General features: G+C 46.0%; 1 protein-coding gene across 1 annotated transcript in view; it reads left to right on the forward strand.

Annotated features, from left to right (window-relative positions):
* The window catches only part of LOC306936104 (voltage-dependent T-type calcium channel subunit alpha-1I-like), a 363,333-nt gene extending 350,669 nt beyond the window's left edge, over positions 1-12,664 (forward strand). The window contains exons 39-42 of the mRNA XM_079519541.1: positions 3,971-4,087; positions 7,660-7,879; positions 9,763-10,019; positions 10,946-12,664. Of these exons, the coding sequence (XP_079375667.1) occupies positions 3,971-4,087; positions 7,660-7,879; positions 9,763-10,019; positions 10,946-11,704 (1,353 nt within the window). The 3' untranslated portion in view covers positions 11,705-12,664. The remainder of the gene's footprint in view (positions 1-3,970; positions 4,088-7,659; positions 7,880-9,762; positions 10,020-10,945) is intronic.
* The last annotated feature ends 1,350 nt before the right edge of the window (positions 12,665-14,014 follow it).

Below are 14,014 nucleotides of genomic sequence, written 5' to 3' on the forward strand. Positions count from 1 at the left end.
AATGTGGCATCACACTTTATTTGTGTTGGTGCCACTTGGAGCTCTGATTTCCATTTCATGGGGTGGTTAATGATAGCTGGAAGCAACACACACCTATAGCACATATTGCTGCCACTCTCAAATCCATGAGCTGCTTAGAAGGCTTGCTCTATTTCTCCTGCTCATAGCACCCCTCTCCCTCTCTCTCTCTCTCTCTCTCTCTCTCTCTCTCTCTCTCTCTCTCTCTCTCTCTCTCTCTCTCTCTCTCTCTCTCTCTCTCTCTCTCTCTCTCTCTCTCTCTCTCTCTCTCTCTTGGGTGGTGGTAATTTACTGTTGCATATGAGCCATGAATTTCCCTTTATGAAGCTCTTTGTCGCTCTCACCCACGGCCATGTGTTAATACATCGCCAACAGTCCACACTCCATTGGATTTCAGTCGGCCATATTTCATGAGCCCACAAGCTCTCTCTCTCTCTCTCTCTCTCTCTCTCTCTCTCTCTCTCACACACACACACACACACACACACACACACACACACACACACACACACACACACACACACACACACACACACACACACACACACACACACACACACACACACACACATGACCAATAGTCAATGGACACCCTTTTTAATTTCTGTTCCTAATTACTGTCCTTTGTCCTGGTCAATGTAAATCTTAAAGCTACAGCTTAACATTCCAGACCAGGGGTCCTTGGTCTGTCAGTAGGCATGTCGCTAAATTTCACCCCAAAAAGTGATTGTCCAATGCCAATCCAAATAGTTTAGCAACTGTTGCTATGCAGGTCAATCTTTCTCCACCTCATAGCTGTCAATGTTATTTTGCATGGCTGTGTTGTTGAACATTTACACGGCTTAACGTTAGGAAAGTTACACGCCTGACCCACCCATGGGTGATGGCAATAATACTAATGACCGTAGTCTTACCATGCAACATGAAAACTCCTGTCGGGTAGTCGTTAAAAGTTGATTTCTCCCTCTGTCATTTCCTCATATTTCTAGTTTATTTAAATATTTTTTCCAGTGCATAGTCTACTGCAAGCCTTGTAGACTAGATGTAGAAGACATTTTGATGCTCTTGCTCCTGAAATGATGGATTATTTATATGGAGAAATCCCGTCATTTAACATGCATCTCTATGGGGGAGAAGGACAGCTTGCCCTGTCTCCTCGCTGCTAACGTGTCTATTGGACAAGGACGCCCTTTGCAGTCTGTGTGCACCTCTCACAGAATTACAATATTATTGATGATTACAATGACCAAATATAACAGCTGGAAAGTGAGATCCATAATCATTTCCAATTCTTCCCTCAGCGAGTGATGTGCAAGTGCATGCAATGATTTGATCATGTGTATAATTTCACCGGTTGCATCTGAATGGGAAATTACATACTGTGTCATCCGTAGAGAAATGCTGGCTAGCTGAAGAATGTGCCCTGAATTGAATAGCATATTGAATGACATTGGAAAGATTATAAAACCCACATCAAAGCACACGCCCCTTAACCTCACATCTGTTCCTTTGCAAGGAAATGGACGCCAGGATACAAGTCTTCTCTTACATGAAGTCAGGTTGGATATCCAAGGGGAGGTCGGTGGCAAGTGTTTGAGATACGGGATTGAGTTACGTGAAACGCCGTCGAGATTCCTTTTTCAGAAAAGTCGCCGGTGGTAGAACATTGCAATGGCGAGGACGAAGGGGTCGCAAAGCTCACTTCCCTGTGTGACGCGTTGAACCGTCTTCAAGAACTCATTCTGTCACAAGAAAGGCATCTGTATTTAAGTCGGCAGATAAAGTGCATGGCTGCACTCGAAGCCAAGCTAGAACTGTGGAGATAGAGTGAGTGAACAAACAGGGGCACTGTTCCAGGCAGTACAAAGCACTGAGCAGTAGGTGAAACCCCCTCAGACAAGTACCTTTGAGAACCACTGCCCTATCAGCCCCTTATGGAATTAAATTATCACTAATCCCAATCGCCCAACATCAGTGTCTGACCTAATTAATGGTCTTGTTGAAGCAAATGATTTGCTACTGTAATGTAGCCTACTTAACCACTCCCCTTTGAATACATTTCATTCCAGAAAGAAATGCAATGTGATTTCAAGGGGGAGTGGTTAATCAGGCTAACTGTAACGTGCTTTGCTACTATAACAATCTCCAATTGGTTTTGGGAAACATTGCTGCTGCAATTTGCCTTCATTCAGCCACAGGGGCATTAGTGATGTCAGGCACATCATGTTGGGCGATGAGGCCTGGCTTGCATTTGCCGTTTGAATTCCTTTCCAAAAGTTGTTTGATATGGTTCAGACATGATGACATGATGGCCTTCTGCAAATGGTTTGGCACAAAACTGGAAGCACACAATTCTCTAGAATGTCATTGTAGCTGTAGCATTAAGATATCCATTCATCGGAACAATGGACACAATTGTAAAGGATGACCACTGACTTTTGGTCACATGCACACACACACACACACACACACACACACACACACACACACACACACACACACACACACACACACACACACACACACACACACACACACACACACACACACACACACACACACACACACACACACTCTCTCTCTCTTTCTCTCTCTCTCTCAATATACTGCTTCCTTGTTCCTGTTTCCCCACTTTGCTGCCATTTCAGGTCCGCTGGGAATCCGTTATTCGTTTGATGAAGACAAAGTGATGTTATTATGTTTTAAACAACTCTGATGCCCCCTGCTTTCTTCACAGAAATGTGGAAGAAATACCAACGGGTAGTGACTCCTTCACTTTGTCAGACGCTGACTAAGTATATCAATACACTTACTGTCTCTGAGGCATGTCAAAGACATTAGTCAAACAAAGGAGATCATCAGAGATTCACATCAATTTCTCTTCTCATACTGAACCATGATAAAATGCCACATGCAAGGCACATACACACATAGGAACCACCCTTGTGTCCCTGCCTGAGTGCCTTCATAGGATTATTTCTATGAATATACTGATCAGTTGTACCCAACCTTTTCTGGATCAGAGGTCTTTTGAAAACGTTTGTGGCCCATGCGGCTGCCGTGGCTGCCATGCTAAATGGTCAGATGGGTGGTTTAGGTTTTAAAGAAAAGAATACTGTGGAAGTAAAAACAGCTATGTAAAGTTATACATTTTATAACTGTGACCAGCAACGCTTTAGTTATGATAAATGCATCTAAAGTGATCTGTTTACATTGAAATGGACAGAGGCGGACTTTTTAACTTCCGATTCATTTCTCGATCGCCTAGCAACCGAGAGCTATTCATACGGTAGTGAAGAGCATGATCTAACTTAGTTCTCCCCTTCTGAGAAGTCTAGTTTTATATATGCCTAACAACACATGTCTATGCTATGCACCTCACGGCTCACGCACAAAAGTGTGAACTTGCTATAGGTTGGTTGATTAGCCTTTTAGACGATAAATGGGTAAAAAAATTAAAATAAACATGAATAATTTTAACTACATGCACTTTTGTTGTTTGAGTGGGTTTAGATTGTTTCAAAATTCTCTTTCGTCATTAATAGACTATTTTATTCACTGAATTCAGCTTACTGAAATTTAAATGATGAATTTGTAAACTACTTTTAATTTTGCGTCGTCTGTCCCAAACGTCCTTGCATGGCCCTGATGCCACATGTAAATATAAAAATATAAATACAAGGTGTGGACTCACACATGTAAGTATTGCATCCGGTTTAACAATCAACCACCGAGTGCCGAACAGGCTACAATAGAGCCTAATAGTGGTTTTAGCCGTATTCCAGGAACTCAAAGAGTAAAGGTGGTTGCACACCGGCTGCGTTTTTCGGAAAACCGATGGAGAAACGCCACTTAAAAATCTGAATTTGCGCCCGGTGTGTGGAGACCTTTACAGATGCCTTTATTGCCTTTTCCCTCGAGATGTGAGTAATTCTGAGCGAATTCCTTGCAGCAGATCAGGATGGCGGAGATCGAGCAGCTGTCGGACAAGTCCTCGTCCCCCGCCCTGCCGGACGACCTCAGCCTGGACGAACACACAGCCTACCAGCTGCTGTCGCAAGAGGGCAAGGTGGGTGTGGGTGCTGGGTGTCACCAGAGGACAAGGTGGGTGTGGGTGCTGCTGGGTGTCACCAGAGGACAAGGTGGGTGTGGGTGCTGGGTGTCACCAGAGGACATGGTGGGTGTGGGTGCTGGGTGTCACCAGAGGGCAAGGTGGGTGTGGGTGCTGCTGGGTGCATGGAAGGGCATGATGGTGAGGACTGAAAAAACAGGACAACAATAGCCTCGGTACTCATGCAGGCTTTTATTTTCGTTTCAGCTCAAAAATGAAAGCCTGGGGAAACGCATTGGAAAATCTGGCATAGGAAGCCCACTTCATTGTATTTCGCTAACCAATAACAGTGGAGAGGGGCGCTGCTCCAAATTTGGTGACGTCAGTGTTCTCCGCTGTTTTCTACCGGGGATGGGCGGGGGCGGGTGTTCAGATCGGTGAACCAATCCACTGCCTGTTTTCGACAGACCATAAATCATACAGGCTGGGCCAGGCTAGGAAAACAATGACTTGGGGTAGTGGTTCTCATAGTGGGGTACGCAGACACTCCAGGGCTCCATGAGGTCCACAGCTAAATGTATACTGTATAGCATTAAACCACTGTAAACCTACCGTATATACATTGGGTATTTGAAAATTGCTGATCTATAAGCTTACAATGTGCCACAATTTCGCCACATTGCACTCTTACATATTCTAAACTGTTCCTCCATGCTAACTGTGGTCGTGTTTTTAATTTGAAAGTTGAAAGTTTAAAAAGGAACTAACTATTGTGTTGCACAACAAAGTCCTCAGTGCTAATTTATCCATTAGTAACTGAGTATGTAGAGGTGAAAATTACACGCCCGGTCGGAGCTGCGGTGGGCTCGGGAGGAAGTTATGTAATTTTTCACCTGTACCACTCATTCTTGGATATAATAAGTAGAAAAAGTTTGGTCCAGAATACAATAAGAAGTGTCCGTAGAGCCCCTGCAGTACTAATGAACCACTGCAATAACCACTGCACTTCCATCGCCTCGGAGCACCCATGCCTTGGTTCAGTGCTAAATCATTATTCCAAGCACTAAACACATATACCGGTAACCACAAAGCTTTCTATATTCTTTCTTTTTGCTTCTTTCTTTTTACGTTTTTTTCCTTCAGTGTGTTCTCATTTGAATTAGAGATAATGGACCTCTGGGCTCCAGATGGCTCTTTATCCCATTCACCACATGTATCAGTAGCAAATCTTTGAAGAATCTCTTCCTTCCATCCACCACAGGCCATCTCATGAATAAACCTCTCCCCAGCTCCCATCGCTGATGCCCTCTCTTTCTCTCTCACACGCTCACTCTTGAGCCCCATGCATAGTTTGTCGCGCGACAGTGTCGCATGCGGAGAATAGCAGACCTACAAGCTCACAATGTGTCACATCCGCGACACATTGTGAGCTTGTAGTTCTGCTATTTTCTCTGTGTGACACCGCCGTGCGACGGAACATTAATTATTCTTTTCTCTCCCTCTCTCTCTCGTCTCTGCATTGCCTCCGCATTCCTTTGCTCTCAACTCTCGGGCTGCTACACACCCTGCCTAGTGTTCAGCAGGAATCCAAAATGGCACTAAAGGGCCACCCAGTGTGGGGAGAAAGCAACTCCAAGGGGCCATGACCAAGCACATGTGCTGTGACAGAGAAGATAGATTAGATAGATAGATAGTTCATTTCAAGGACACTGAAAATATAATAATATATGAAAATATTTTGTGCCAAAGTTCTCTAACAAGTGACTGATGGTGCCACCCTTATTTCGGTCCTTTTGGTACAATTTGTACACTCTCAGAGTAAAAATTACTCTGGATTTTATAGTCTACTGTACTATAAAGAGATAAAATCCAGAGCTAAAAATATGAAATCAAATCAAAGTGCATGGTCTGTGACCGTGCCGTGGCCTAATGCATATATGAAACTGGGGGTCCTTGAAAGTATAAAGGTTGAGAATCGCCGCAGTGATATGGTTCCAGGCAATGAACATTTATTTTACACAAAGCGGCACTTTATTTTGAAATGCTGGTATAAAGTACGATTATGCACCAGCAAAATGATGCATAACACACAGCCCAGCGGACCCTTGCTGTATGCCTCCACTGTGGACTATCAATAAAGGCAGAAAAAGACTCAAATGTGATTGGGGGGGGTCATTAAATCCAATCCGGGTGGGAATCGCCCCTATAGTGTATACACTCCATAATGCTGGTGCTGAATCACTGCCTTAACTCTTTTCTACCAGGTCCATATATATACGGACCCCGCCGCTAGGGGACGTTGTTTGCTAGGTCCATATATATACGGACCCCGCCGCTAGGGGACGTTGTTTGCTAGGTCCGTATATATACGGACCCCGCCGCTAGGGGACGTTGTTTGCTAGGTCCGTATATATACGGACCCCGCCGCTAGGGGACGTTGTTTGCTAGGTCCGTATATATACGGACCCCGCCGCTAGGGGACGTTGTTTGCTAGGTCCATATATATACAGACTCCGCCGCTAGGGGACGTTGTTTGCTAGGTCCATATATATACGGACCCCGCCGCTAGGGGAAGTTGTTTGCTAGTTCCATATATATACGGACCCCGCCGCTAGGGGACGTTGTTTGCTAGTTCCATATATATACGGACCCCGCCGCTAGGGGACGTTGTTTGCTAGTTCCATATATATACGGACCCCGCCGCTAGGGGACGTTGTTTGCTAGGTCCGTTTTTATACAGACCCCAACGTATACTATGTGTATATAATGGTTGAGCCACACAGCAGCTTTTAACATTGATCCGGTTGCTATGGCAACACTTTATCACCACCAGCTATGGGGCGTTAAATCTGAAGTCCATTTACCTCGGTTACAAGCAGGATTTTCAAACCTCCATAAGTCGGAATTTTGGAGAGCTGTCCTTGGTGGATCTTCTGCCATCCAAAGTTCGGATGTCATTTGTGACTTTGTACCGCGTCGCTCCCGACATGTAAACATTTCTGACGACAGATAAACAGTGTGCGCTTGCACTAATGATAGCAAACTGTGTGTGTAGAGTGTGTGTGTGGGGCAAACTCCTCTTAAAGTGGACACGGATGGTGGCACAGCTTAACTTCATTCATGCTAATAGATAGCAGCAGAGAAAGTTAAGGTAGCCTATAGCGGTGACCACAAGGCCCTGCAAGTCGCTTTATGTAAAATGCATCGACCCCCCTCCCCCCCATCTTTCATCACACATATCTGTTATCTGCAATTCTGAAGTCTGTCCCCTGACATGTGCAGTTATCCTGTTTCTTTATGTGAGGCTTATGGCAAAACTGAGTGAGAGCCCACGCATTCACAAGCACCACTCTGTCATCCCATCCGATAGATTTATTGGAAAATGCTTTATTTTCGCTCTCTCTGTGTGTGTGTGTGTGTGTGTGTGTGTGTGTGTGTGTGTGTGTGTGTGTGTGTGTGTGTGTGTGTGTGTGTGTGTGTGTGTGTGTGTGTGTGTGTGTGTGTGTGTGTGTGTGTGTGTGTGTGTGTGTGTGTGTGTGTGTGTGTGTGTGTGTGTGTGTGTGTGTGTGTGTGTGTGTGTGTTCTTTCAGGGGAGGAGCAGCAGTGACTCCCACAGCTCCGAGGAGGCTGCGGGAGGTGGAGGTGGTGTTCAGGTAGGAGGCCATCACCAGACCCTCACCCACCAGGCCCTGATGGGGCTGGAGAGACCTTGCAGTGCCCTCAGCTCTGGACCCGAGGAGGAGATAGCCCTGCTGGAGATGGAGGCGCAGACGGACCAGGAGCATGGAACGCCACTTCACCACAGCCCCAGTGAGTCCATTCAGACTGATGGTGGTGGAAGGTGCTAACCTGACTCCGCCAGATGATGGCAGCAGTGAGTTCCTCCTCCTGCTCCCATCTGGTCTCTCTCGGGCAGAGATGATGCACTCCGATCAAATGCTGATCGGAGCGATATGCGGACGCTAGAGGCGGGATCAACATTGTAGCTGTGCCACAGCGCAAATGTAAACACAAGCAACAGGACTATGAACTCGAAATTATTATGGAGATATCAGATTTTTGTCCCGCTCAAGAGACCATGCACACCGGTCAAGAGACCATGCACACACATCATTAAGTCATCGTAACATCCGGTTACAGATATTTGGCTCTTCAAAATAATGGAAAGGGAAAAACCTTGGCAATGCGCGATAAATAAATAATCACGACGGGGATTGTGTTAATTCTACGAAACCGGGGTGTGTGTGTGTGTGTGCGTGTGTGAGTGTGTGTCTTGTATAACTATAGGGCACCTTCCAACCTCAAATTTGGTTGGTTCAACGGACACCATTATAAGTGTGTGCAATGGGTCAAGTTATTTTAAGTTGCGCTGGTCAAATGAGTATAATTGTATGTTTTTGGACTGCTGTGTTTCTATCAAGTTTTGGACAAAGCACTTTATCAGACTATATAAGTCTCAGGCATCATTTACGTAACATTCAAAAAACCCAAAGAAAACACAAACGGAAAGAGGAAAGAAATCAATTGAACCCCAGCATCTATATTCAGGATGCTGAACAGCCAACGCAAGTACAAGAATATCAACAAACTCACCCTTTTACCAACTTGCCTCAGGCATACAGCCTGGTATTCTTAAACGTAACAGTATAAATTATGCTTAAACGGTTAAATCTAACTTTATTCCTAACCTTAACCTAAATAACCTTAGTAAAACGGTGCCAATAGCTAACCCTATTCCTAAACTTAACCCCAGTAAACTATGCCTAACCCTAAACTTACCGCATTTCTAACCTTATTCTCAGTAAAAACATATACAAGAATACAAGAAGCGCCCCCCCCGTGTGGTCGGCATGAGGTCGGTGTAAAAAACCCAACTAGGGCAAGTGTGTTTTAAGGCGCGCATTCGGGATACCAAGTACAATGCCAACTCAGGCTCATTTCAATCTATAGAGCACCGCAGTCTGACGTCACTTTCAGTAGAGGTTTTTTATTTGTATTGAAATCTCCATAGGGCGATTTTATGTCGCTTCATATAAGAACTGTGTTTGAAAAATAAACCGACCACCCCGGCGTTACTGTCAGGGGAGTGGCTGTGCGTCGTTAATGATGTCCATTCATATTTGATACAGCCAGTTTCTAGAGAAAATGGAATTAATGTGACCGCAAAAGCCTTGAAACTACATATGAATGCAATGTCGCTGAGCATATACGTCACGCCCAGCTGTCAACATATTGCGTTCCTGAGATTCCTCGTTGACGTAAGCTCAGCTGGTGGTGACTCGACTCGTACTAACCACGATACATTATATATCAATAAAATAAAAATAAACGTAATTAACGTTCAGTTTCGGTTGTGCGACGGGCTGCGGGCAGAAGCAGCCTACCCGGAAATGTAGTCTCTGGGTTGTTTGGCTCGTTTCTAACGCTTATTTTGTTACTCTTTGGGTATATTTGTACATTTCCACCTTCAGTCGATGCTTCATATCCATATGAGTGAAAAGGCTGGGGTGATCGGTTTATTTTTCAAACACAGTTCTTATATGAAGCGACATAAAATCGCCCTATGGAGATTTCAATACAAATAAAAAACCTATAAACCTGTGTGTTGGTGCCCTCTACTGAAAGTGACGTCAGGACTTCGGTGCTCTATAGGGTTTAATAAAGTTATGACTTCGACCTTCCTTCCTCTCCAGGTCTGGTTTCAGGTGGCAACAACACAGAGAGGAGTGAAGAGGAGGAGGAGGAGGAGGAGAGGAGAGGAGGTCCCAGTAGCAGATCACCTGTCTTCCACCTGCCTGCAGAGTTCTTCCACCCTGCGGCGCTGCCCATCCCTGCACCGCCCCACAGCAGCAGGCGTCTGCGCCTGTCCAGGAGCCTGAGGCTGACCTCGCCAGGCTCCTGGGCCTCCATGCGCTCTCCAGGAGCACAGCGCAAGATGCTCTGCACACAGGCAAGAAGGGGGGAGGGCGCCTTGTTCTGAGGCAATGGTTTTCTTAGCAGCACTCAAATCTGTTCTTGAGAGATTAGGTGGAAAGTAACTTACGTATTTTATTCAAATACTATACTATTATAGTAGTAAGACAATATTATGTGCATTTAATTTACTTGCTTAGTTCGATTTTGTCCATCTCACAGCCAAATTTGTAATTTTTACTCTACATTTACTATACATTAACCACTTGTAGCCATATTTTATACTTTATATAGCTATTTGAAAATAGGCAATAGTTTGATGCCATTCCTTTTGCACTTTTGTTCAACAAAACATTTGAATAGAGGCCTTTACACTTGTAACTTGTAATACTTGAGTATTTTTATATTGTGGTATTACTACATCTGAGTACTTCTTCCACGGCGTTGTTTGATGGGACAACATGTGAGAAAGCCAAACATAGACTAATTATACTTTAATCCATGATTATGTTGTCTTACATCTCCTCAAAGACGTCGTTTTGAGGAAGTAATTAGATTGCTAATTAGATGGCTCTGGTGAAGGCGTGATGGGAGCTGTGTTTGCTGCTCATTTGGATAAGGGATTGGCCCGTGACCTGCTTCATGTTGACAGTGATAATGAATATTGTAGCCAGCGCAAAAACAATATTGTATTATTACTTTCGGGGTGGAAAACCTTATATGTTCAAAACCGTTAGTAAATAGAAAGAATCTGTGTTCCAATGGATCCAATGTAGTTATTATTTAGTCACACAATCTCTTTTTTAATACTTATAAAAATATTTATAAAACACACAGAGACACTTAACACCTTTCACTTGTGAGGTTGTAGACTGGCTAATTTGCCTATACTTTCATGTGGCATGAGTTGTTAACGTCAATGAGCTGCAGTGTTCATATCCAGCCCTTTCATTTTGTCTTCAGTTCCCGTCGCACAGCGACTCGTCCCTGGCCACGGGCAGCTCCGAGGGCAGCCTCCAGACAACGCTGGAAGAAGGCCTGAGCTTCAGCGTCTCTCCCCCTCAGAACCTGGAGCTTCCCTCGCCCATGGCGCCCTTACCGCCGCCCTACCCCGCTGCGCCAACGCCGGACGACGACAACAGCACCGCCATTTCCCAGACCCCACCGAGACCTATTCCGGGTCTCCCGTCCGCGCTGACCCTCCAGGCCACCAGGGGCCACCAGCGGAGCCAGAGCAGCGGCCGGGGCAGCACCAGCCCGGGTTACACCCGCGACGACTCCATCGACCCCTCCGACGATGACCTGGGCATCGTGATGATGATGGGCCCGTCCACCAGGGGGGGCTGCGGCTCCAGCCAGGCGGGTGAGCACAGCGAACACTTGTCGGAGACGCTGAGCAGCCTGTCGCTCACCTCGCTGCTGTCGCCCGGCTCCACGACGCCCGCCGGCGGCGGCGCGGTGAAGAAGTGCAACAGTACGGGCAGCCTGGAGCAAGGGGGCGTACTCCTGTCGTTGCGGGGGGGCAGGGAGGGTCACAACAGGGACATCCTGCAGGGTTTGGAACTAATGGACCAGCGGGGCTTCCTGGCCAACCCCTGGACGGCGGTGGTCGGGGAGAGAAAGAATGAGGGAGGAGGTGGAGGAAGGGAGGATGGGGAGGAGGGCTTCAAGGGAAAGAGCTCTAGCCAAACGGCGGTGGGTCCCTGTCGGAAAAACAGATGAAACTCGCCGGCCGGGTCGCTTTATTTCTTTGTCGTTCCATTCCTTGGATCTGAAACCCCATTGATGTCCCTCTCACTTTCTCTGTCCGACCTGAGGCAGAGAGAGGCTTGATGATGACACATGATGTCCTGTCTTCCCAACCCCACCCCCCAAAAAAACCTCATTCTGGCCCCCTTCTACACATTTGTGACCTCCACCCAGTCCTACTTTGTGCTACCTTGGGGAGTGGTCCAGTCCTGGAACTGTCGTTGAGGATTATAAAGAGGTCCTTTGAGTTGGGGCCTGGGGGACAGGAGAATGGGCCCTCGTCTCCTCTTTAGGGATGTATGTAGCCCCCCCTGGAAGAAGTGCGGACCGTGGAAAGTTCTGGTCATGTTCACAGACCAGGAGAGGCCCGAATTACATTGGGGAGTTTTTCACGAGGAGCAGAGACAGAGCTAAAAAAACAACAACAACAATACAGACTAGTCTTGCTGTTGCGTTCCCTTTTCCTTATTTCTCAGTTTTGTTTTCTCCGTTTGTTTTCTCCGTTTGTTTCCGTCTCTGCTCGGGTTCAATGAAGTTGGAAAAAAATGCTGACATGGAGGCATCCACACTGAAAAAGCCCTCCGTGCTGAGTGACAAGAGGCTGGCTTTGTTTATGTCTCTGAGGCAACACTAGCAAGTGAGTGGGAGGAAGCACGAGAGATGGAGCACATCCAGGGCAGCCGAAGGAAGGAAGGAAGGAAGACAACAAGGAAGGAAGGGATGAAAAGATGCATGAATGGGCGGGTGAATGGAGGGGGAAGGGAGGAGGTATAGGTCATTTGTTTTGGCTGGGCGAGCAGAAAGCGGATCTAATGTCCATCTGTTCTGGCAGACGGAGACAACAGGTCCTACTGGACACTCTGGCACACCAGAGCTTCTGCTGAGAACCCGGTGAAAGAGAAGGTGGAGGAGAGTTCAGGAGTGTGTGTGTGTGTGTGTGTGTGTGTGTGTGTGTGTGTGTGTGTGTGTGTGTGTGTGTGTGTGTGTGTGTGTGTGTGTGTGTGTGTGTGTGTGTGTGTGTGTGTGTGTGTGTGTGTGTGTGTGTGTGTGTGTGTGTGTGTGTGTGTGTGTGTGTGTGTGTGTGTGTGTGTGTGTGTGTGTGTGTGTGAGATAACCACCTCAGGGTTGTTGAGGCATGCATACAAATTGTCCTTATCATCACCTCGCCTTCTTGCACCTGTATCTCTCGCGATAAAATCGGAAGAATATCAGTATCGATATTATCAAAGTTGTGCGCTTCAGCAACTTGGCGTCGGCAGCGGCCGCGGAAAAAATTCCGGTAGTGCACACATCGCAGAGGTCTTAACCTTGCATGCATTGATATGTGAAATTGTTTTCATCTGTTTTTTTTGTTTTTTTTGTATTCTGAACATCTTCAGCATTCCTCAACTATATTTAAAACATAAAAGAAAAGAAGTGAGTCGGATGGAAAACTATAACCCCTCCTCCTCCCACAGAAAGATGGGCATTTTGGGGCATTGACATTTTGCATCATGCCCTCCACCAGACACTTATTAGGATGGACTTTAAGCACACACCCGGTGATGTCACTTGCTGTCGCCGTGCGCTCAGATTTGGTTACAATAGACAATACAGAGACAGTAGACGTCCTGGGAACTATGACTGCATGAGGGAATTGCATTTAACCAAGATTTGTACCTGTATACAGATGTGTATGAAGATGTCAGTGTTGGATGATAACGTGTGATTTCTATTCCACTATTTTTGTAGAAAAGGGAATAGGCACATGGATGTGATGCCATTCCTCTGTTCCTATTTACCGTAACCCATACAATCTTGTCTAAACTTATTGGTCCTCATTCACAAAGGAGAAATACGCAAGAGTGTAACGGAAGCGGAACGGAAGCGTAAACTGATGCGGGAAATTCCGTCCGATCACGCAACGTTGTTTTGCCGTGCAATTCAAAGAGCGGTGTGTACCACAGGTACGCAGGTGTATGTTGTGAGGTACGCAGGTGAATGCGAACGGGTGCCAAATGATCGGAAAATCAGCGGATAACTTAATTTGCATTGATCCACGCCCCATTTCACACCATAAAAGGCGTCAAGCATGACTCAGCAGACAGCAGTAAAAAAACAAAAAAGAACTATAGGCCTTACAGCTCAAACGAAATAGAGGTCCTCCTGACGGAATGCAACAAAATAATGATATTTTCCAGTATAGTGGCTTCACAAATTAAAATAAAAATGATTGCTGGAAAGAAATTAGGCTATATTAGGAAATTAAAAGAAAATGATCTGACCATGTCAAGCGCCGGAGCG

This window comes from Electrona antarctica, assembly GCF_951216825.1.
Source record: "Electrona antarctica genome assembly, chromosome: 14".
In the NCBI taxonomy this organism is placed as follows: Eukaryota; Metazoa; Chordata; class Actinopteri; order Myctophiformes; family Myctophidae; genus Electrona; species Electrona antarctica.